At 45.1% G+C, this 21,474-nt stretch overlaps 2 protein-coding genes and 1 pseudogene across 2 annotated transcripts; 1 reads left to right on the top strand and 2 right to left on the bottom strand.

Annotated features, from left to right (window-relative positions):
• Positions 1-819: 819 nt before the first annotated feature.
• On the bottom strand, positions 820-3,721 carry kcns3a (potassium voltage-gated channel, delayed-rectifier, subfamily S, member 3a). Its single transcript, XM_030346201.1, has 2 exons — positions 3,541-3,721; positions 820-2,952 (listed from the first exon to the last, which is right to left on the bottom strand). Exon 2 carries the CDS (start codon positions 2,946-2,948, stop codon positions 1,485-1,487), a length of 1,464 nt encoding a protein of 487 aa, XP_030202061.1. The 5' UTR covers positions 2,949-2,952; positions 3,541-3,721; the 3' UTR covers positions 820-1,484.
• Positions 3,722-4,765: 1,044 nt separating this feature from the next.
• On the top strand, positions 4,766-10,801 carry LOC115533940 (uncharacterized). Its single transcript, XM_030344458.1, has 21 exons — positions 4,766-4,871; positions 4,969-5,030; positions 5,125-5,211; positions 5,289-5,407; positions 5,505-5,645; positions 5,817-5,924; positions 5,998-6,165; positions 6,512-6,608; positions 6,843-7,063; positions 7,188-7,344; positions 7,444-7,652; positions 7,755-7,869; positions 8,073-8,272; positions 8,379-8,493; positions 8,574-8,743; positions 8,828-8,907; positions 9,064-9,194; positions 9,416-9,602; positions 9,826-9,967; positions 10,543-10,639; positions 10,712-10,801. Exons 1-21 carry the CDS (start codon positions 4,855-4,857, stop codon positions 10,792-10,794), a joined length of 2,706 nt encoding a protein of 901 aa, XP_030200318.1. The 5' UTR covers positions 4,766-4,854; the 3' UTR covers positions 10,795-10,801.
• A 1,207-nt stretch (positions 10,802-12,008) lies between these two features.
• Positions 12,009-21,310, bottom strand: LOC115534888 (uncharacterized; annotated as a pseudogene).
• Between the last annotated feature and the right edge of the window lie 164 nt (positions 21,311-21,474).

The following is a 21,474-nucleotide window of genomic DNA, read 5'->3' as shown; positions in this document are numbered from 1 at the left end:
AATGCAAATCATGCATCTTTGTGATGTGCTTTTTTTTTTGCCAACACATGGTCCTGAACAAATGCCTATGGTGTAATTATTCATGAGCATAATGAGCGAAACTTAAACAGCAGTTTCTTTCATAAAGAGTGGAGCTGGGTGAAGGGTTATCCTGCGACACATTAGCAAGTAACTTTCAATTTAAAAAGGGAAAAGGGAAAGCAGACATTGCAGTCATCCATTTTTTTTGCACCTAGCTGCAATTACCCAGTTAGTCATGTGTGTGTAGTGTGTGTGTGTGTGTGTGTGTGTGTGTGTGTGTGTGTGTGTGTGTGTGTGTGTGTGTGTGTGTGTGTGTGTGTGTGTGTGTGTGTGTGTGTGTGTGTGTGTGTGTGTGTGTGTGTGTGTGTGTATATTTCTGTGTATGTGTATGTGTATGCGTATGCGTATGTGTGCCCCTGCTGTGATTTGGACAGATGAATGAAGGAACTGTGAGGGGAGCAGCACATACGAGCAGGATTGACGGAACGGGGCAGGAAATCTATAGCTATTAAGATGTAGAAAACTACAAGCATACAAATCCAATGCCTCCTTTCTCCAAAACCCCTTTTGGAGACTATTTTATATAAAAGAGGAGATAGAGTTAAAAGTCAAATGTATATTGAGGGATACATAATGCAACTTACATACTTAGATTATTTATTTTGTAGTAAATATGCAAAGTAGTAATTATTCAGATGTTTTGACAGGAGCTCTGTTAGACACCAACGTAGCCTCGAGTAAATCAGGTGAAAGAGGATGCCATAGCTTTTATGATACCGTCATAAGTCAGATACATGGTTATTGGTTGACTGGTATTTTATTACATTTCTGACACTGTTATTTTAAAACCCTTGCATGGCATGCCACAACGTTGAATTAGATGGAAATTCTACATCTTTACTTGCTCAGTAAAATAGATATGTGGCAAATAGGAGATGTATCTCTTATGTGCCGTATGAATGTAATCACCTATGCTAAACAACTACTTACCTAATGTATTTTTAAAAAGCCATTTTGCTTGTTCATGCCCATTTGGAATTGACATGGGCCATGCTCATCCATCATTTGGTGCATTTAGTGTCAGTCCCACTTTCAACTTTTCTATTTTTGAATGTAATCCTTGCCCGGAGTCCCACAAAGCGGACCAATCGATACAGAGCATTACCTGGAGGAACATTAACGTTATGGCACACATGCATCATTTTTATCCTCATCTGGGGCAGAAAAAGGTCCCGCCAACCTGGAAGCTAGAATTGAATAATTATACTTCTAATCTTTCGGTCTAAACGGTCAGATGTGCTGACCGTTTAGGTCAAAAATGAAATGTCTAATCCATCTTATCCAAGAAGGAGCTACAGGAGGCATGGCTAACGACAGGAGAGCTGTCCCCTGAAAGGCTTCCCTATGCACTGCATCTATAAAGCAGCTAGATCCACAGTGGTAACAGTCACTTTGATGCCCCCTTAATCTACCTCCTGGACCCTTGAAGCATGCGTCCCACTCCCTAAGCTGCTCAGGCTGCTTTTGAAGGCCAGGCCTCCGATGAAGGGGTACATGCTGTGGGTGTACAGGTCTCGGATGTCGTAGTACGGCAGGTCCACCGCCTCCTGCTGCCTCTTCTCCTGGCTCAGGTTCAGCTTCTCCAGCGCCTTGTTCCTCTGGTAGTACTTGGAGAACTTGTTGAAGATGATGGAGATGGGCAGGGCCACCACCAGCAGGCCACACACGATGCACAGCGTGGCCACGATCTTCCCTGCGAACGTCACGGGGCAGGTGTCCCCGTAGCCCACCGTGGTCATGGTGATGGTGGCCCACCACCAGCCCACCGGGATGGTCCCCAGGTCCGTGTCGTCGTCCTCCTTCTCTGCAAAGTAGATGAGCGCAGAGAATATGGAGATGCCCACGGAGAGGAAGAGCAGGAGCAGGCCCACCTCCTGGTAGCTGTGGCGCACCGTGGCCCCCAGGGCCCGCAGGCCGATGGAGTGGCGGGCCAGCTTGAGGATCCGGAAGACCCTCATGAGGCGCAGGACCTGCACCACCTTGCCCACGTTCTCCAGGTCCTCGTTCTCCTCCGAGTGCTCCCCGTCCGTCTCGAAGGCCAGCGTGATGTAGAAGGGCAGAATGGAGGCGATGTCGATGATGTTCAGCGGGTTCCCCAGGAACTTGCGCTGGGACGGCGCGGCGATCAGCCGCAGGATGAACTCGGCCGAGAAGCAGGCGATGCAGATGCCCTCCACCACGGCGAAGGCGGGGTCTTCGATGGGCTTGTCGTTGTCGTCGGTGCGCTGGAACTCGGGCATGCTGTGCACGCACATGGCCACGATGGAGGTCAGCACCACGGCCAGCGACGCCACGGCGATCACCTTGGCGGAGCACGAGTGCCCCGGGTCCTCCAGCCGCAGCCACATGTAGCTCCGGGTCTCGCCGCACCACGCGCCCTTGAACTTGTCCAGGTCCTTCTCCAACCCTGAGAGCTCCTCGAAGGACGAGTCCAGGCTGGGCTGTTGCTGGTCGTCGCTGCGCACGTCCCACTCGCGGTCCTCGATGTACTCCTTGCGCTCCTGGTACCAGCCGCTGCAGCAGGGGCTCAGGTAGAGCTCCTGGATGCCCCAGTACTCGATCTCCTGGCTGAAGGAGTAGACGCACAGCTCCTCCATCATGTGGATGCAGCCCGTGCGGTAGAAGTTGAGCACACACAGGAACATACGGGGGTTCCGGTCGAAGTAGTACTCGCCGTCGGCGGGGTTGTAGTCGTCGCACAGCTCCAGGATGCCCAGCTCGCCCTGGCAGCGCAGCAGCTGGGCCAGCCGCGTGTGCGGGAAGCGGAGCAGGGTGCCCCGCTCTACCTGGTGCCGCTCCCCTCCCACGTTGAGGTGGACGCGGTCCTCGTCGCTCCCGCGCAGGTGGAGGATTTGGCCGTACCCCATGGTGCTGAGGAGCCGCACGCCGGAGAAGTGGTTGAAGTAGTAGTAGTAATAGTAGTGGGAGTGGTAGTAGTTGGTCAGAAAGAGAGATGGAAGATCAGTTGAGGGTTACAGTGACATTTGGATTATTGTACATAAACATAACGGAAATATAAATAAAGGCAATAAATGGCAGCTGTACTGTAAACATCAGGAGCACAAAAACTGTATTCCAGATTGAATCGGTTAGTATTCATTTTGAGGGCATCGCTTGTGAAGTACATTAGTCTTCTGAAGAAAATCAATAGAGCGCAGCAGTAGGAAAGCCGCCGCTGCCTCTCCCGAGGCTCACGTAGGCCTGGAGATCATCACTCCACGAATCACTAACTTCAAATAAAACGAAAGGCAACAAATTTAAACTGAGCCCAATGCATTTATTCAACGCAATTATTACAATGGTCCGGTTAAAAATGTTAATTGTTAGTGAAACATGTATACATAAACGAAGATTAAGTTTTGCGGAACTACTACAAGCAATTGCCAAACGTCAACACACGAAAAACAAATCGGAAAAAACGGGTTTGTTGGTTATCAAAGGGGTGAAGTTAAAACCTACCTTTTAACGCAGCATTTCTTTCCATTAAAGTAACGCTTGGTAAAGTTTCCTCATGCACATTCCGGGTGCTTGTGATTTAGGTAAATGGATGAAAGTCGGGGAAGCCTGCCGTGGCGCTCCGACAGGGTGACTTGATTCGGTTCAACTGGACGGTCTGCCTGCAGGGAGGAGGCAGGGGGGGGGCACGCGGCTCTGGGTGATCTTCGCCTGAGGAGGGAGGGGCAAGTGAAGAGGAGAGGGGCTAGAGAAGAGGAGAGGAATGTGATGGAAGTGGGAGGGAGAGCTGGACCTCATACTGTATATCGCCTACATACATATCTCATAATTCTAAAATATTCATTATGCCAAAAATGTAGGCCTCTTGACGCCTAAGATGGTTTTTGCCGAGGAGTTGGTCACTGAAGGGATCATTACCAATTTAGTGAAAGTGTAGTCCAGAAATCTTCCAGCATTTGCAATGTTTATACCCCAATTAAATTAACGACATTCATTTAAAAAGACCATGCAGGTAGACCTAGACACCGTGAAGATAAATGGCCCTTAAGTAACACAGAATCAACCAACAGGTTTGTATCATTGGACAATGGACATTGATCAGTGAAGAGTCTTATTATTTTCTTTGTGGAGTGAAGGCTTAAGACTTGCCCCAACTCTGAGCACCTTTAAAACAAGACTGAAGACTTTTATGTTTGCTATAGCTTTCTGCTAAAATCTTAAATACATTGCACTTTCTAAAAAGCTTTTTTAACTTTGCCTTTATTTTCTATTTTAATACTAAAATGCCTTTTTCTATATTAACCATTTCTTTGCATATGTTTTTCTTTTACTTATCTATTATTTTATTTTATTGTATGACAATGTTTATATGTGAAGCACTTTGAGTCTGCCTTGTGTATGAAAAGTGCTATATAAATAAAGTTGCCTTGCCTTGCCTTGCCTTAGTGGTTGATATTTTTGGTTTTGTAGATAGTCTTCTGAGCTATATTAAATTAAATTCAATTATATCATGAGGGTGTAGTATGCAAATTCTTATTATTATTAAAATCAAACAATGTGGAGGAAACTCAAACACAGATTAGCATACATTTCATTATGCTAGATGACCTGCCCCTTTTTTAGTCAGGAATAATCCAGTTTAGGATAACCGTCCAACCTGCACGCTCTTATCAATTAGTCTGATTGGGCTGAATACAGAACACCTGGTTATGGATTTATTTGCGACACAAAACTTTCCTGTTTGACAGTCAATCCTTATAAATAGTTGGAGCAGGGCAGGTAGAAAGTATTATCGATTGGGCCACTCACTCTCTTGACATGGGTCCTTACAGCAGGTTGGCCCTTTTAATTGAATTTCTTTGACATAGTTGAATTTTGATACAGCTCCTCTAGTTAAATGTCTTTGTTATAAAATGTATTTTGATGTTTCAGATGGCTGGTCTTGTGCCTGATATTAGTTGTAACCATACAAGCAGAAACAAAGCCCTCTATAAGTATGCACTATTCTTTAAAGTTACCCAATCGTTGTCAATCCATGTCTGGGTCTTTGCTGTGTAATTCTGATCGGTGGTCTGTGTTGTTCTCTAGGCATCCAGGTAGACTGTTTAGGAAATGTTATGCGTGTGATTGCTGGTCCACTCGGCCTTAATTTTCTGGAAGTTTCTGTTGGTTACAGTAAGTTGGCAGATCTGTCTATCAAGTACTTTGGCACTGCATCTGTAGATGTGTGACTACATCGGCTGTGTCCTTAGATAATTCCATCATCCCTGTTACCCAACGCTTGGCCTCTCAATGTGGCATCAGCCTGTGGAACCACCCGGGACACATCGAGCTCTACGTCTCCCTGCAGAACTGCTTCGCTCACAATGTGGTAACGTTGGCCATTAAAGTCCTCCTCAGTAACAAAGTTTTGGGTGGCAGTATTCCGATTTAGATTACGATCAGCCTTTTCTAACGTATTCCTGCAGGAAGATAGAGATTTCACCACCACTCTCAATCTACGCGTCTATGGTGCCGCGGATGAGGAGGAGACGTACCATGTATCTGACACGTGTCACTATCCCGCATGGGCCTCCCGAGAAATAATCTGTGACCCCGACTATATGGAGGCAAGTGAATGCAGAAGGCTACTGCATGGGGGGAGGGGGCACATCGAAGGACACATATGGGGAGGTTTGGGGGGGGGGGGGGGGCAAATCAAGGCTGGGACACTTGACGTTGAGGGGTAGGGCGATGTCTCTGCCTGGCCACTTACTTTAGACTGGCATTCTTCTTTCTAGGTGTCTGTGAGGAGGGCGCTTCAAGATGATTCCCAACCTATTCCCTTCTCCCCTCTGAGCGAAGAGTGGAACAAGCCGGCTGACCCTCGGCGATCTGCTGAACACATGGTCTGGCCGCTGTGAGCTGTGAAATATGTCTGTCTAAATGGTCCAATGAGTTTGACTGATGTGTGCTCCCCAGGACCTGCACAGCAGCGCCTTCCAGATCAAAGCCATTGTGTTCTTCAGCCCTGATGAGAGGCCCATGAGTGTGACCCAGGCCCTGGGGAAAGGCTATGGGGTTACAAACGGACCTACTCGATTGGTTGTGCGAGGCTCTCCGACTGCACCAGAGGCCTACCAACAAGATGTAAGTGAGCCTGATTCCTTGGTTTGGACTGGGGTCTATAATGACACTGGGGGCGGGGTTGCTCTTTACGTAGATAGTAGGGTGATGCCGAGTGAACATGACCAGCTTTTGTCTCGGTCTAGGCAATGGGATGTCTTCAATAATCCAACTATTATTGGATTATTATAATCTACTACGTTCACCACTTGATTTCCTTAGAGGTTTACCATTTTGAACTATGTAATGGATACACGGCCACTTTTAAGGATATTCTGAGGCAAACATAAGTTTGACTGTTCAAATTAGAGTCATGCCAAAAAATAAATTACAATATTGTAAATGAAATGTGTTGTCCTGCTTTTTACAGGTTGCCGGGGTTCCTATGACCATTCTTCACACGTCAACCATATTTGAGAAGAAGTGGATAGCCTCTCAGATTGACACTGCTGTAGCCTGTCCGACAGGTCAGTTGGTTCATGGGACTTGTGCTCTGATGTTGTATGTAAGAGTAGAAGGCAGTAAGATCTTGAAACTAAACAACCTGAAATGTTTTTACTTCACATAACTGTAATTGAAAGGCAACCTGTATTCCCTGACTCAATTACAGAAAATATTTCTGACCCTACACTGAACCATGGCTTTCTCAAATTAGGAGAGGAATAGAGGACCCTTAATAACTAACTTGGGTTCCTTTGCAGGTGGCTTCTCCGTCACGGACAACACCATCTCCTGGTTTATGCCCAGGCACATTGACCCACTCATCTCCGCTGACGGGTTCAAGCTGTTGGAAGTGCACATGGGTGTCAATGGCCAAAGGCTGGATGCTGAAGAGATGGCTGCCAGGCAGTACACTCTAGTCATCAATGATGTGCACATCATCACTAAAATACCTGTGGGGGCCATCGGTGGCTACATGAAGGTCTGTTTGGCACTTTTAACCCAATTAGGATTGTCTTTCACAGGGGCATGTAATTAATTCTTTCCTGAGGGTTATTTGAGGACAAGGGGAGCTACTGTGAAACATTGCCCAATCCCTCGTGCAGAGCGCCGTTAAGGACAACGAATACTACACGTCGTACACGATTGCGCCGATGCTGGAGTTGCTGTGGGCTGAAGACATGACTGGGGAGGTGACGAGATACAAAGTCCTCTTCTCAATCACCACGCCGATGGCGCACATGCAGCCACAACTAATCGACAGTGAGTGCTCTTGCATCTGTGTGCTCATTGTGGGAAAAAAAAAATGGAATCTCTCTCTACATCCCACCCCGTAATGCACCCCTCCACTGTTCCCCACAGACACCGTTCAGGGTGAGCACTTGTTCAGGGTGTCTCTGGGGACTTTTGCGGCTGACGTGGTGTTGTGGAACATAACCCTCTCCGGCGTGGTTCTGTCTGTGGCCGAGTGCAACGCCAGGGGCTTTAATGTTCAGGAGCTGGGCTCCCAAAACGGCTTCAAGACCTTCACACTGCAAGTGCCCTTCACGGACCCCCTTGTGTTGAAAACTGTAAGCTTCCGCCCATCACCTTGAAGTTTAATTCAATTAAGCTTAGTTTGAAGTTATTTAAGCGGAGCCTCAACCTAATTTTGTGTTTTATCTTTCAAATAGAACGAAGAGGGGACGACCCTCTATTCTCTTCATTTGGTCTTCGGCCTGCACGTTTTGCACGATTCTTCTCCGCTTGCTTACGCTGTGGATTTGGATTCTAGGGCGGTAGATCAAGGTGTGCTCTAGCAGAGGAGAGGCTTAGCCAACAACTATATTACAACTCGAATGCTTAACATTGGGCATTAACTACAAAATAATGATCACGTGAATAAATGGCCCACATGAAATTCTGATGGAAAAGATTTCTATCTCCAGTTAAAGCAAAATACACTTACAGTTAAGTTACTACATCAATTTCCGTATGTGCTTCACATGCAGTGGCTCCTGTGCTGTCTGGTAGCTGTGCTCATGAGGTCTTCGACATCATAGTGAATTACGGGACACCAGACTTCCACTTTCAAATTTTTTTGGGCAAAAGATCGCTGACCCCGACCCTCGCTCAGCAATATGGCCTGACTGACCATGGAACGCATATCGCTTTTGCGGTGCCGTTTACAGACCAGAGTGCCGTGTTTGAGGTACAGGCCAAATGCTTCCCAGCGCTATGGTTGCATATCCTTATGATGCCCCTCATGGCTATAAATGTTAAACATCATTTGGTAAATCCCCCCCCCTCCCTTCCAGGTGATTGAACATTCTCACATCAAAAGCAGGCTAGATATGGCTCTGCGCTATCCAGAAACCAGTGAGGTGTTTCAAGCATTTTCGGTCTCTTGCAGTTTTCCCTCCACTCTAACAGGTTGGTTAAAAAAAGAATACAGGGATGGTTTTAAATCTGTCAAAACAATCGATTCAGATTTTTTTTCTTTTACCGTTCAGAATGCTATCCAAATGGCACCATGACTGCGATGGCTGTCAAATTTGAGTCTGTTCCTACTATGAACCTCAGTCAGCTGACCCTCAACGACCCCACCTGCGGCCCAGTCTACACGGACGACCGATTTGCTTCCTTCACCTTTTCAGTCAACTCCTGTGGAACCACCAGAAAGGTAGAGGGCCTCGGTTTACTTTTGTTTAAAATTCTTTAAGTTGTCCACTGAATATGCTTGCATGAGTCTCGTTTTTCTTCTTAGTTTCTATCCAATGTGTTGCTGTATGAGAACGAGATCTCTCTCCCAGAGTCAATGACTGGGGTAGATGACCCTGAATACGAGTGAGTTCTACAAGAAATGCTTGCCAGACAACTATTGGTTACCAAAATGCATGCAAGACCTCAAGTAACCCTGGCCTTTGAAGAGGCCTGCTAGGCATAGTGGTACTGCTGGAAGTGTGTAATCGTCTTTTACCTTTTTTATAATCACTTGCGCAGGTTGAAGGTTAAGTGCTACTATGCTTACAACGCCACAAACTCTCTGAGCTTCATCGCCGCACACGCAAACAATGAGCCGTATGCGGAACCTGCGGGAGGGGGCCTGGAGGTGGTGATACGCATGGCCTCAGGTAGGGTTCCTCCTAGATGTCTGGGCTTCTCCCTGAGTGTTGCTGAGCAGAACAACTGGCATATGTAAACAGATGGACAAACCTAAGGATACTTTCTTTTTTATCCCCCCCCCCCCCGCTTGAACACTAGAGCCCTTTTACTTATGTTATCCTTCTATTTTATAAGTGTCTGTCTGTAACTGATGGCGTGAAATGTAATGCTTTGGTACGGTTTGTTTTAGATGAATCCTACACAATGTTCCATGGACCTGAGGAATACCCTATCCCAAAATACCTCCAAGAGCCTTTCTTTTTCGAGGTGGAGCTGATTTCCACCAACCCCCATGTGTCATTGGAGTTGGAGAACTGTTGGGCAACACTGACGGCTGACAGCTCATCCCTACCTAGATGGAATCTTATTATTAATGGGTGACTGAACATCTAGAACCATGAAATGCATTTAAAATGTTTAGTATCTGGGGAACATGGACGCTAAGCCCAGGGCTGTTTTGTGTTCTTCAGTTGATGATGTAAAGGGATGGCTGCTGTGAAATTAATGTTGCAACAGTTTTTAAACCATGATCTGTAGGCAATGATGGGAGTGCCATCTGCAGATAACCGCAGTATAATTCTCTTTTCGAAATGCCTCCAGATGTCCGAACCTACTGGACCCAAACAGGGTGGTGTTCCATCCCGTCTACACTGACTCCAGAGTGCAGATCCCCTCCCACTACAAACGCTTTGAGGGCCAGATGTTTGCCTTTGCCATGGACCAAGATTTCTTGAGTGATCAGGTAACATCAAAATGGAAAGTGTTTGGTTTTTAAAGGGACACTGTGTAATATTTTTAAGTCATTTATTACCTCAAATCAACGTATTCATTCATAAATAAGTCCTCATTGGTGTGAATTATCTCTGCCAAAAATCTCACTAATCCTCCTGAGCGAAGAATAATTAATATGTAGTAACATAGGATGGGTAAGCTTCATGGAGGCTTCCATGTTCTTGTCTATGAACTGCCGAGAGGGACAAAAAGCATTACTTGGTACAGGAAATGCAAACGTGTTTTCACTCTGAGCCAGCGTGAATGATGACTGAAATAATTCACTATCTTGCTCGAGGAATAAGTACTCATAAATCATTAGCTTACACTAATGATTCAATGCAGTTTGAAATAATGAACCTCATCACTCGATGAGGTAGCATTGGATGTCATGACACAGCTTCTTGGCACATACTGCCCTCCGTAGTTTTTGAACAAGCGAGCACCATTAGCCTGAATGCAATATACAATTGTACCACTAGATGGGAGTAATTTTTACAGTGTCCCTTTAAAGCTAATATGTAATTGCATAAATCTCCCTTATAGCTATTTGTCCATTGTGACGTGGTGCTGTGTGATGCCAATAACATTATGGATGGGCCATGCAGCGGCCAGTGTCCAAGTCACGGTAATGAAATCGATGGTATGTATGACTAAGATAACTGAATTGGCCAATTGTAATTTCCACACCCTTAACCCTCTATGATTTTGACAGGTCTGCGACGTCCGGGTCAAAACCGTGTACAAAGTTCCAATGAGTTATCTTCTGGACCCATTTCTATAATAAAGAACAATTAATAATCAAGCCTCTGTGGTGTGTATTTCTTAAAGGAGACATATTATACCACCAGGTGTGAGTGTGATTAGCCTTGCAAGCTTGAAACGGCTTGTAAGGCTAATCGCATCACACTCACACCTGGTGGTATAAATTGAGCCTGGAGTCTGTTGGGTTTCCTAACTCTTGTGTGCGCACTATTTGGAGTTCTTTAGCAAATTCTTCTAATATCTATCTTTATTGACTTGTATGCTGAACATGGTTCAATTGTCACAATTACCTTTTAGGGTTTCTACAAGGGTCAATAATGCGACTGAAATTTGACAGAACGGTGCCTAAATTAGTTTGTTCATCTTTGGGTGTAACCTTTTTGCTTCAACTCATTTCCTAGTCGGGAATGTTTAAACCATCGGCACTTTATGCTTCCTAACAGCAATTTATTATACTTGGGTCTGTTCAATGGTTTAGATAAAGAGAATTTATGCTCAGAGAATTCAATAAAACTTGCAGGTTGGTTGACTTGATAGCTGTAATGCTCATTAAACTTGATTGTCTATAGATGACTGGATGCAATAAGCATCCAATCATGGTGATGCATGTGTGCAAATGCTGAGCAGGCCGTATAGGGGAAAGTAATGGCACCATTTGTACATCTAAAGAATGGGGACTGGATAAATCCGTTAAATGGGAAATGTATTTAATATTGGAAGCCAAGTGTACAACATCAGGATATGTTCCATAAGTGTATGGAGGGGATATTGTTGGACTGGAGGGGATATTGTTGGACTGCAGTGCCTACATTAGACTAAACCACATGTGAAAAGTAAATGCTTTCTCAACAGTTGGATGCAGACCTGAGTGAATGTGGAATGAGCAAACATTTCAGTGTTTGCTCACAGGTGGGCGTGTCCAACACCTAGATGTGTGCTAGATAGATCAGCCTACCCAGTGGACTATAGCAAACGTTGCTCATCTATCCTCATGCCCACCTGTGAAATCAGAAGCTGCACATTTTCAAAACGGCTTGTAATAGCTAATCACACTCGTACCTGGTGGTATATGTCCCCTTTAAAAGTAACTACAAATAGAAATACTGGTGGATGAATGTCCGGTGAACGCAACCTTTATTTTTTGTTTTTGTTATTGCTTTATTGGCCTGAGGAGAAATCTATGCCATGTACAGAAATATTATAGGCCTATATTAAACGGGTCTTCTCAATGCCGTGGAACGCTCCGTTCACTCGCATGGGTGGGTGCTCTGGGTGGACAGGAGGAAGAGGAGCAGGAGCAAGGTGGGGTTTTTGAACTTCAAAGCGGTCTAAAAAGTTGTACAGCTCTTCCACCAGCAAAGTGTCAGCAGTTACTGCCTCCGATGGGGTGCCCTTGTAGTTTGTCAGGTGTTGTAGACCCCGCCACACTTTCCTCGGGTTGTCAGCCAGATGGTTCTCCACCTTCCTCTTGTAGTCCCCTTTGGCTGCTTTGATCCCTCTCCTCAGGTTCTGCACAGAACAGTCATTGTCTCCAGTTCGGAAGGAGCAGTCGGTGTTTATAACTCTGCTGTCCGTACACCAGCCTTGATGAATGTAAATACACAAACCTCCTCCCCTCTTCTTAAGAGAGCTGCTGGTTCTGTCAAGGCGGTGCATGGTGTGGCTAGTCAGCTGTACTGCTGCGTCCGGAACGAGCGAGTGAAGTCAAGTTTCCGTGATTATCGTCACGAACAGTCCCGAGTGTGCCGATTCAGGCGCCTCAGCTGTATCAAGAGAATAACATACACTGTACACATGACCAAGGTGATGTGGTAAGAGGACTTAAAAAACACACTCTGGCAACCTAAGAGTTTAAGGCCGGTTAAACCACCAACTTCATTGTAAAGGTTAAATGCTGGGTTTGAATGTTGTTAATTTGAAGGCTTTAATGTCCATGAGCAAGTCCGAAATAATTGTTATCTCATGAAACCTTAACTGTTGAAGGTCATTATTCAAGGGTCTGATTGTGAAGTACCAGCAGTATTTTCGTCCATAACATTTTTCCCATTTTGTGCATATTTTTTGCTAATCTTGAGGTGTTTATAAGGTGTAAATGTCTAAGTTTGAGTGTTGTTTAGTAGTACTTACGTAAAGTTAAAGCCATCACTCATCCAAATTTCAGTCAAGACATTAAAACACTTAAAGGAGCAAACTAATATATCAGACCACCAAAATGTTATCACCTGCTGAAGAACCAGACTGCCCCCCAGAAGACAAACATGTGAGGTCCAGCTCACAAGAAATAAGTTCTTGCATCTCTAGGGCCTAGAGATGCAAGAACAGAAAGCAAAGAAACGAAAAAGCATTCAACAAAGCCTATTACTCGTGGAAGCAGTTGGCAAGAGAAACAAGAGTAAAATTAAAGGCTCTCTGCTCACCTGAAGATCTTGATACAATCGAAAAGGGACGTTAAAGCTGAACACGCCATAGTGCAACAACATTATGAGCCAATTCGCCGCAACCATACTATCACCCAGTTATTGTTCAAAGAATGGATGCACGTGGCACTCTAACAGACTAAATGTTTGAGCTCATAAACAAACGTCTGAACAGATAAAATACATTTAATGAAAGTTAGGAAAAGGAAAGAGGTGAGGATGACGCTAAATAAGACTGAGTATGAGCCTGTCTTTGGAAAAACAGAAACATTAATTTCATCCCCCTCAGAAAGCTCAGACAAAAACTCGAAAGCCAGCTCCAGTCAGGTCTTCAAGTAAACATGCAGACGCAGAAGCAGATCTTGCAGCTGAGCTAGAACAGGCCAATGCAATGGAAGAAATGCATGAACAACAAACAAAACTCACTAGGCTGGAGAGTGAATGGAAGCTTAAAGAGGCAGAGGTTCAATTAAGACAAGAGGAGGAGAAAACAAAGCTACAATGGCTACAAGCGACAAAGGAAGTCAAGGTAGCAGCAGCACGAGTGAAAGCATACAATGCCTTTGATAATGTTGAAAGTTGCATTCAAAAGATCGACAACATAATACTGCCAGACTACCAAAATACTGACCTTCAAACTCCACTAAATCCATGAGCCCTGCCATTTCAATTTCATCATAAATCCCCTGAGATGTTGAGAAATCAAGAGGAGGTGAGTCTAACCCAAGCACTTGCAAGCTCACTTATTCTTAATCGTCTGCCTGTACCAGAACCCTCCACGTTTACCGGTCCGTGACCCTTTAAAGTACTTGGATTGGAAGACATCCTTTATGGCACTTATCGGACAGAAGCCCTTCCCTGTGTGTGAATAAATGTTATACCTAAAGTGTGGTACAAGCCTAGCCTATTTTTTAATTTAATTGTAAATTGAAATTATTTTAAATCTTATCACACATGTGAAAGTAACAGGGTTGTTTATGAAAATATTTGTGAGCCATTTTATATCCAGCGATGCGCCTCCACACCATAACATTTGGAGGCGGTTACTGGACTAACTTGGAATGCTAATTGTGCAAAAAAGACAAGACTGAAATCGGTCATTTGACCATGAATATCCAGTTAGCATGTGGTATAATATGGACCAACAGCTCTAGACCCGTTGTAAATAATTGGCCTTTTTACCATGTGAGTAATAAGGACTAAGCCAGACTATGTTGGGAAACAGTCAGGAAGCCTTACCTTACCTAGTATTATGGAGTTCAAAGATCCCACGGCATGCTACTTTATGAATGCTTTTATATAGCTGTTAGTGGTCCCCTAATACAGTACTTGAAGACGTCTTGGTGTAGAATTACAGCCACTACGAGCCAGTCCCACAATGAGCTTTCCACAAAGGTGACGTTTTTTAGAGGCGGGTCAGGGTGGAGGCTGGGGGTGTGGCCCTGAGCAGCTTGCGGCCACGGTACATGCTTGTGTTTACAGTAGTGGTGGATTTAATGATTCGTTTCCGTGACCCAGTTCGCGTGATTCAGTTTGCCACGAGGAGTCGTTCGCGAATCGTTCGTTCGTTCGTTCAGTCGAGTTTCCGATAGCACTAACTCCACTGAGTCTGACTGACTCAGGTGAGAATGGGGTCCATTCCATGATGCGATTTACCGCTACCGGAAACCAGGCTGACCGAACATACGATTCGTGAACGACTCCATCCAGTTCATTCGAGTTTCCGGTGAATCGATTCACCGGAAACTCGACTGAACGTGGAGGAGTGGTTTGCGATTCAGCCTAGTTTCCGGTAACGGTGAATCGCATCATGGAATGCACGCCATTGCACGGTTCTCAGCTGAGTCAGTCAGACTTTCCGGTGTTTCCGGTGAATTGAATGGTGAACGAGACGACCGAACGAACGAGAGAGACGAACCGGTTCGGTTCGTTCGTCCCAAAGACTCGTTCATTCGAACCGGTTCGCAAACGAACGAGCCAACACTAGTTTACAGTGGATGTATCGCAATGGCGAGGCGCACACATCTTTTGGCCGTGTTCTGTAAATATTCTACAACACTCTGGATGCTCCAGCGGGAATCCTGGAGTTCTATATCTAAATAATATCATATTATGCATAGATATCTATATCAAATAACGTATATTATCATGGCCAAAAGCTGTGTGCGCCTCCAGACAATATTATGAATCTCAAACGACGCAGTCGTTTCAGATCCCTTTCTCCACCATGTCGGGTTTCATGTACTGCAAGGAGTCAAAGCCAAATTTCCTTTTCTCCAATTTCTTCTCAACCATGGCTGAGATAATCCCCACTACGAGTCTCGTTGTGGAAATACCAGAGATGTCTGAGAACCCGACGTGTTATGCGCCATAATACCAACAGCAGAACGTTTATCCAAATAAAAAAGTGTCGCGTAACGCTTGCGTAACATTACAGTAGTCTAGCAGACCAAACTACAGCAAGTAGAATGGCCTGGAACCACTCTATTTAGAGCCGTCTATCCGGGGGGAAACTGGGCTGGCCTGTTTTTATTTCTTTAAACCATTCACAATCGTCTAGGGCGGGGCTAACCCCGGGAAGCAGCAGCGGTGTCCATCCGAAATAGTGCAAGAACATCTTTCTTCCTCAGCAAATGCTGTAAGCAAATCTTTTGAAGTTCTTTGCAATTTTTCGACGGAAAGAGCCAAACATGCTAGCTTTACAGCGCTATCAAAGTCCTCTGCAAAACTCGCCATACTGACTAGCTTCCGAGTTTGAGGGGGAGCATAATACGGGAAAGCCAGCAACAGGAAGGGGAGGAGTAGCGGTGGAATCCGACATTAGCACTATAGAAGCTGTCCATTTCCACTCAGCCAGACTACATTACAGTATATTCACACACACTCACACATACGTGGCGCTCGCACAGTCGTACCTCATTGTCTCATTGGCCGGCCAAATTCTCTTAGTGGGAAAAGCAGAGAAAGGGGATGTAACATGTCCCCGTATGACGAAATACAGGGAAATTCCAAATTGGCGCGTCTGAGCTTTGTTTTTTCAAAGATAGAGCAGGATACCTAGTGCTCGTTTTACACCTAACGCCATTTCTAGCTACTGGAGGACCATAGGCATGATAGGGGAACCTTAGCGGTTAGGATAGGGGAGGAAGTTAGCACCTATGCCTTTGGGAAACAAACCCCAGAATGGCAAAAATATATTCTGCAAGTTCATGCTCTCGTCAATTTTTCAATTTTTGCAAAAAACACACTTACAGCTGTGACTCTACAAAAATTAACATTACCATTGGTGCTTCAAGAGATACTATTAGTTTTGTCTGCAGAGGCCTGCATTATACAATTACAGGCCGTGGACACTGTGATGGCCAAGCCGGTGTGTAGTGCCCCACATGGCCAAATGGTGGCCACAAAGGAAGGCAAAGGCAGCCAATGGGTGTTGTGTTGAATGGGAGGTACTACCCTAAAAGCTGTGTCACAGAGAGGCCACCCTACTCAGGTGTCTCATCTATCACTCATAGGTGTGCTGAGTTAAGGCCGATTCATTCCTCCGGAACCGGACAAAATTCATCCATCCGTACCAAACGTTGTCTCCGGAACTACCCTTCATAACTCTGTCCGGTATCAGCGTTGTTATGGATGTTACGCAATACATCCTCTAGAGGGCCGTGACTGCCATGTCACAAATAACGCCATCAACAATCGCAAACATGGCATCTGTAGAGGAGATGATTTTGCTTTGTGCCATCTGAAATCGGCAAAAAAAAGTGCAAAAAGTGTAGGCCTAGGCAGCGGTGGCATGTGACACCCCTCACCAACCCTCAGATTATCTCCTCAAAATGGTGCGCCATTTTTAAATGACCAGTTACAACTCATTGCCAAAGCAGGGGGACAATAAAATAAAAAGGTCAGGTATATAGTATGATATATGTATAAAACGTTAAATACAATACATATACATATCAGATATTATACTACTTTATCTATTTTCGCGAATGGTCTGACTTCTGACTCTATACTTTCGCCTCGATTTCCGGTGGTATTGCTCCGTTTCTCCCGGAGCACTCCGGATTTGTAAGCTCAGAGGCGACGGACCCATTGCTGGACGAAACACCGCCGGGACCGGATGAAATGGTCCATATCCGTATTTACCATAGGGTGTGAATGGGCCTTTAGCCTGGCAATCAGGAGGCATTTTGAATCCATCAGAACAAGCTGAAGCCAGACTGGCTGGAGGAGCGTGTGAGGTCCAGACACGCACTAGGCCAGTCTCCTGGTAAGAGGCCTGTGGCAAACCCTCTTGACCCAACTGAACCCTTAAAGTGGAATTATGTCTAAGTGGACCGAAGAACTGTTTCTTTGACATGTGTAAATTCAGCTGCAAGAGAGAAGGCTTGCAGCTGAAGAGGAACCCCCAAAACTCTGAAGAGGAACCCAAAGCCGAGCCAGGGCGAAGAGCCAGGGCGAAGAGTGGGATCACAGACCCCACTAAGCTTGGCCTGTGTCTGTCTCTCTCTATCTCTGCCCCCCATCACAGGAAGAGCCAGACAGAGCACCCTGACGTCAGCTGTTGACCCCCTGCCCTTTCCCCCGCACCTTTATAAATAAATGCCACAAGTTTGATTTCACCGCAAACCCTGTTTCTGCCTGTTTCTGTTCCGATTGGTTATTCCTCTGTTGTGCATCACAGAGCAGGCGCCCACAACGCGTCAACATTGCCATTTCAGGAAATTGATGTGGGCAGCGAGAGGTCCAGAAAGATCTATGTACAAGATCACATGATCAGGATGGTCCCCAGGCTTCAAAGGGTTTTACCAGAGCTCTGGTACATAGTTTTATAAGCAACCTGTTTTGGGGTCTATTGAGAGCCCATGTAGAACAGGGACCCTTACAGCACTCTCCATAAGTTATTTTGTGAAAGAATGAGTTCATCGTACAAGTCTATAGTGGAGGGTTTGAAACTGTTCAGAGTCTGCAGCAGCAATGTTGTCTTAAAATAAAATGCATGTGAAACCGAGAAGTTCTGTTGAAGCTGGCGCCATTACATTGGTGCAAACGAGAGGCCTTTTCCCCCCAGTCTGAAGGCATGCCAGCATTTTGTAGTTTAACTAATGCACAATTGTCAGCCAACGGCTCCACATTGTGAACTTCAGATTTGAATGGCCAAATTTGAAGTGAGCCAAAGGGTTGGGTATTTAAACACTGTATAAGCCCACCCAAGACTAAAAGCCGCTCTTGGCAACATGAACTAAAAACATTTACACAGCAAGATTTCCGATAAAGGAAACATTTTATTGTTTACGCCAGAAAAGGCAATGATGTGTGGATCCCCTTCAAGGAGCTCAGCAAAATGGTCTGGCTAGACACGTCTAGCGTCATTTCATTTCAGAGATACATTTTTTTAACAGAATAGGTCCGGAGCAGGTCTGCCCTTGGTTTGTATTGGCATTTTGCACTGTAACCAAAAAAATAAAGATGCAAAGTGCATCAAAGCTGTGTCAACAGCTACATGTTAAAACATGAACAGTGGGCCCGTACCCTTGTGTCCTTTCATGATGCGTGGCTTTTTAATGCCTCTGGCTTTTACCGCTGCCATCCCTAGCTTTCAAGTCACAGAGCGAGGGAACCACAACCCTCTGGTCACTCACAACTGGGTGGAAGGTGGTGACGTAGCGGTCCTCAAGGTTCTCACAGCTAAACAGGAGGGGTACACAACGGGGTCACCTTCAGGCTCACATTGACGCATGCTGCTGTCACACTATCTAACATTACCAGTGTCTACTATAATGTCCCAACGAGGCAGAGAGGTCCTCTCCTCCTGTAGTGCGGCCCAGCAGTTGTCCAAGATGAGCTCCAACTGGGGATTAGCCGAATGCAGCAGCGCCGACTCAAAGTAAGCCGGTTGCCAGAGGCTAATTTCAACCATCAGCTGTCCTGTACCAATTACCAATGGAGGAATATTGACCAACGGTTGGTGGTCAAACTCCAGTGTTTCCGTTTCATTGACCAAGTAGTAACAAGATACAGTGTGATACAGTGGGCAAGGAAGCAATTATAAAGGTTAGGCATGTTTCCTAAAACCTTGTGGTTAGGGAAGTTTATGGCTTGTCGTAAACGACCCACCTAAAGTTTGGCTCAACTGGTGACGTGAAGGCCTTCGCTGAATAATCCAGGGAGATATCATTCTCATACAGCAAGTAGTTTCAAAAATAACTAGATCGAACTAGCTTGTTACTCAATAGCATTAACACATTTACCATCAATGCTGTCAAGAGGTTATTTACTTACCACCCTACTAGTCCCACAGGAAATACATTACAAGAGAAGTGTGCAAATCGGTCGTTACTGAAATATGGTTTGCACGACTTGTCTCTGAGGGTCAGCTGATTTAGAACAAGATTGGGGACGGATTCCACCTTAACACTCATGGAAGTCATGGATGGTCCCATTTGAGTAACATTCTGAGAATACAAATAAACCAAATATCAACCAAATGTGTCAACTTGACAAACGCCAAACCATGACACCATGTGGCGAACATATTATTTGTTGTAGTCAAAGGAAAGTTTCAGGCCAGGGAGAAATCATAGAGGCTCCAGTTAGTGATGAGTCGTTAGCGACCAAATCAGTTCAAATGAACAAATCTTTAACACAAACTAACCAAACTGATTCTTCTCTCTTGTTCGACTCGTTCATTCTCAGACTCGACTCCTCCAGACCCACTAGTCTCTGCCTCGCTGTTCGTTCACTGACTGTGAGTGGTGAAGAGGGAAGAGGCTTAGTGAGCGAGCGCACGATAATACGATCAATAGTGCATAGTGATTCAATCAGTGAAATGATAAATGCAAGCTCTCTTTGTACTTTCTGTGTAATGCCAGATTAATGAAATATTTGCATGTGTCGTTAATCTGTCTCATTCTTTCATGGTTCGTTCTCCACCCCGGGACCCCCAACATCATTGCTTTATCAAATATATTAACTTGCTGATATGTTAAACATCCAATAATCACCTACACCCCCCCCCCCCCCCCATCCCGCTGCGTTTGGTTGTAGTATTGATTGATGACCGACTTCCACGATCGTTTGAGAATGAGAACGAGGGAGGAGCTGAGTCTGACTGACTCACCTGACATTCCATGATTCGATTCACCGCTACCGGAAACTCGACTGAACGAACGGACGAACGAATGAACGATTCTGAACGACACTTCTTGGCGAACTGACTCAAGGAAAAGTATCAATGAATCAATGAAACTAGCTCCAGTTGTTGATAGGCTCCCACAGTAGCACGTCAAGCCTTGCTGAGAGTAGGATGACCATAAACCCGTAGGTCAGTGGCAGGAAGTAGACTGTAAGCAAGGGCTCGGGATTCTGAAGAAATTAGAGATTAGTTAAGACAGCAGCCTGGAGGAATTTAGAATCTTTCAAAGTCTTCAGCAGCCTTACATACAACAACGTCGTCAGAGAAGGGCACTTGCAGTAGATAAACCTTTGAGCCATTGGAGTATTGTTGTTCTTGAAGGAACCCTTTGGCATTGCACTCCGCAGCAGACAGAACCCCAGTTGAGAAGGTGATGTTCACCAAGTTCACATCATGCAGCAGCATAGTGCCATACCAAACCTTAAACACCCCTTCATCTGGGACAGTTTTTTTTAAATAATATTTAATTAGCTTGTTAAAGAAATACAATAATTTTTCTAGTATTCTTTTTATTTTTTAGGAGACTTACCATCAACAATATGTGGATACCAGAGCATCAAAGGGGTTGTGATTTGGAAGAGAACCTTATATCTTGTATCAGACTGACAATCCTTTGCAATCAACAGCAACTCAAGCATGGGTTCCTCGGTATAGGAGTGTTGGTAGTACTGGTAATCTGGGGCATGGGTCTGAAAAAATTCATGCAGTTTCAAATTAAACACCAATGACCCGTGACCCACTATGAAGCATTTCTCATAGCAGTAAAGAGTTAAACCTTGAAGTAACCATCGGGGCAGCCAATTGGGAGCTCAATGATTAGGTGATATTCTGTTGAAGACAGCGTGTAGCCCCTGTGAGCTCTAGTCAACCTTTAGCTGTTAATGCCCATGTGCATTTCCAGTATTTTCATTCTGCCAGTCAACAGGGGTGTTGTCATTGTCAAGGTTGGTTAAGTTCCTGAAGATATTTATGTTAGACATGTTCATGTAGGAATTACTGGTTGTAGCTTTTGTTGTTATTTTGTGTATTGCTGCAGGGCTTATTCATCTTTGTCATTAAATATGAAATTTGACATCGAGGAGTGTATTACATCAACTCTGA

The sequence above is a fragment of the Gadus morhua genome, chromosome 21 (genome assembly GCF_902167405.1).
Source record: "Gadus morhua chromosome 21, gadMor3.0, whole genome shotgun sequence".
NCBI classification, from domain to species: domain Eukaryota; kingdom Metazoa; phylum Chordata; class Actinopteri; order Gadiformes; family Gadidae; genus Gadus; species Gadus morhua.
The sequence above is the reverse complement of the archived record's forward strand: the minus strand, read 5'-3'. Positions and strand labels throughout refer to the sequence as shown.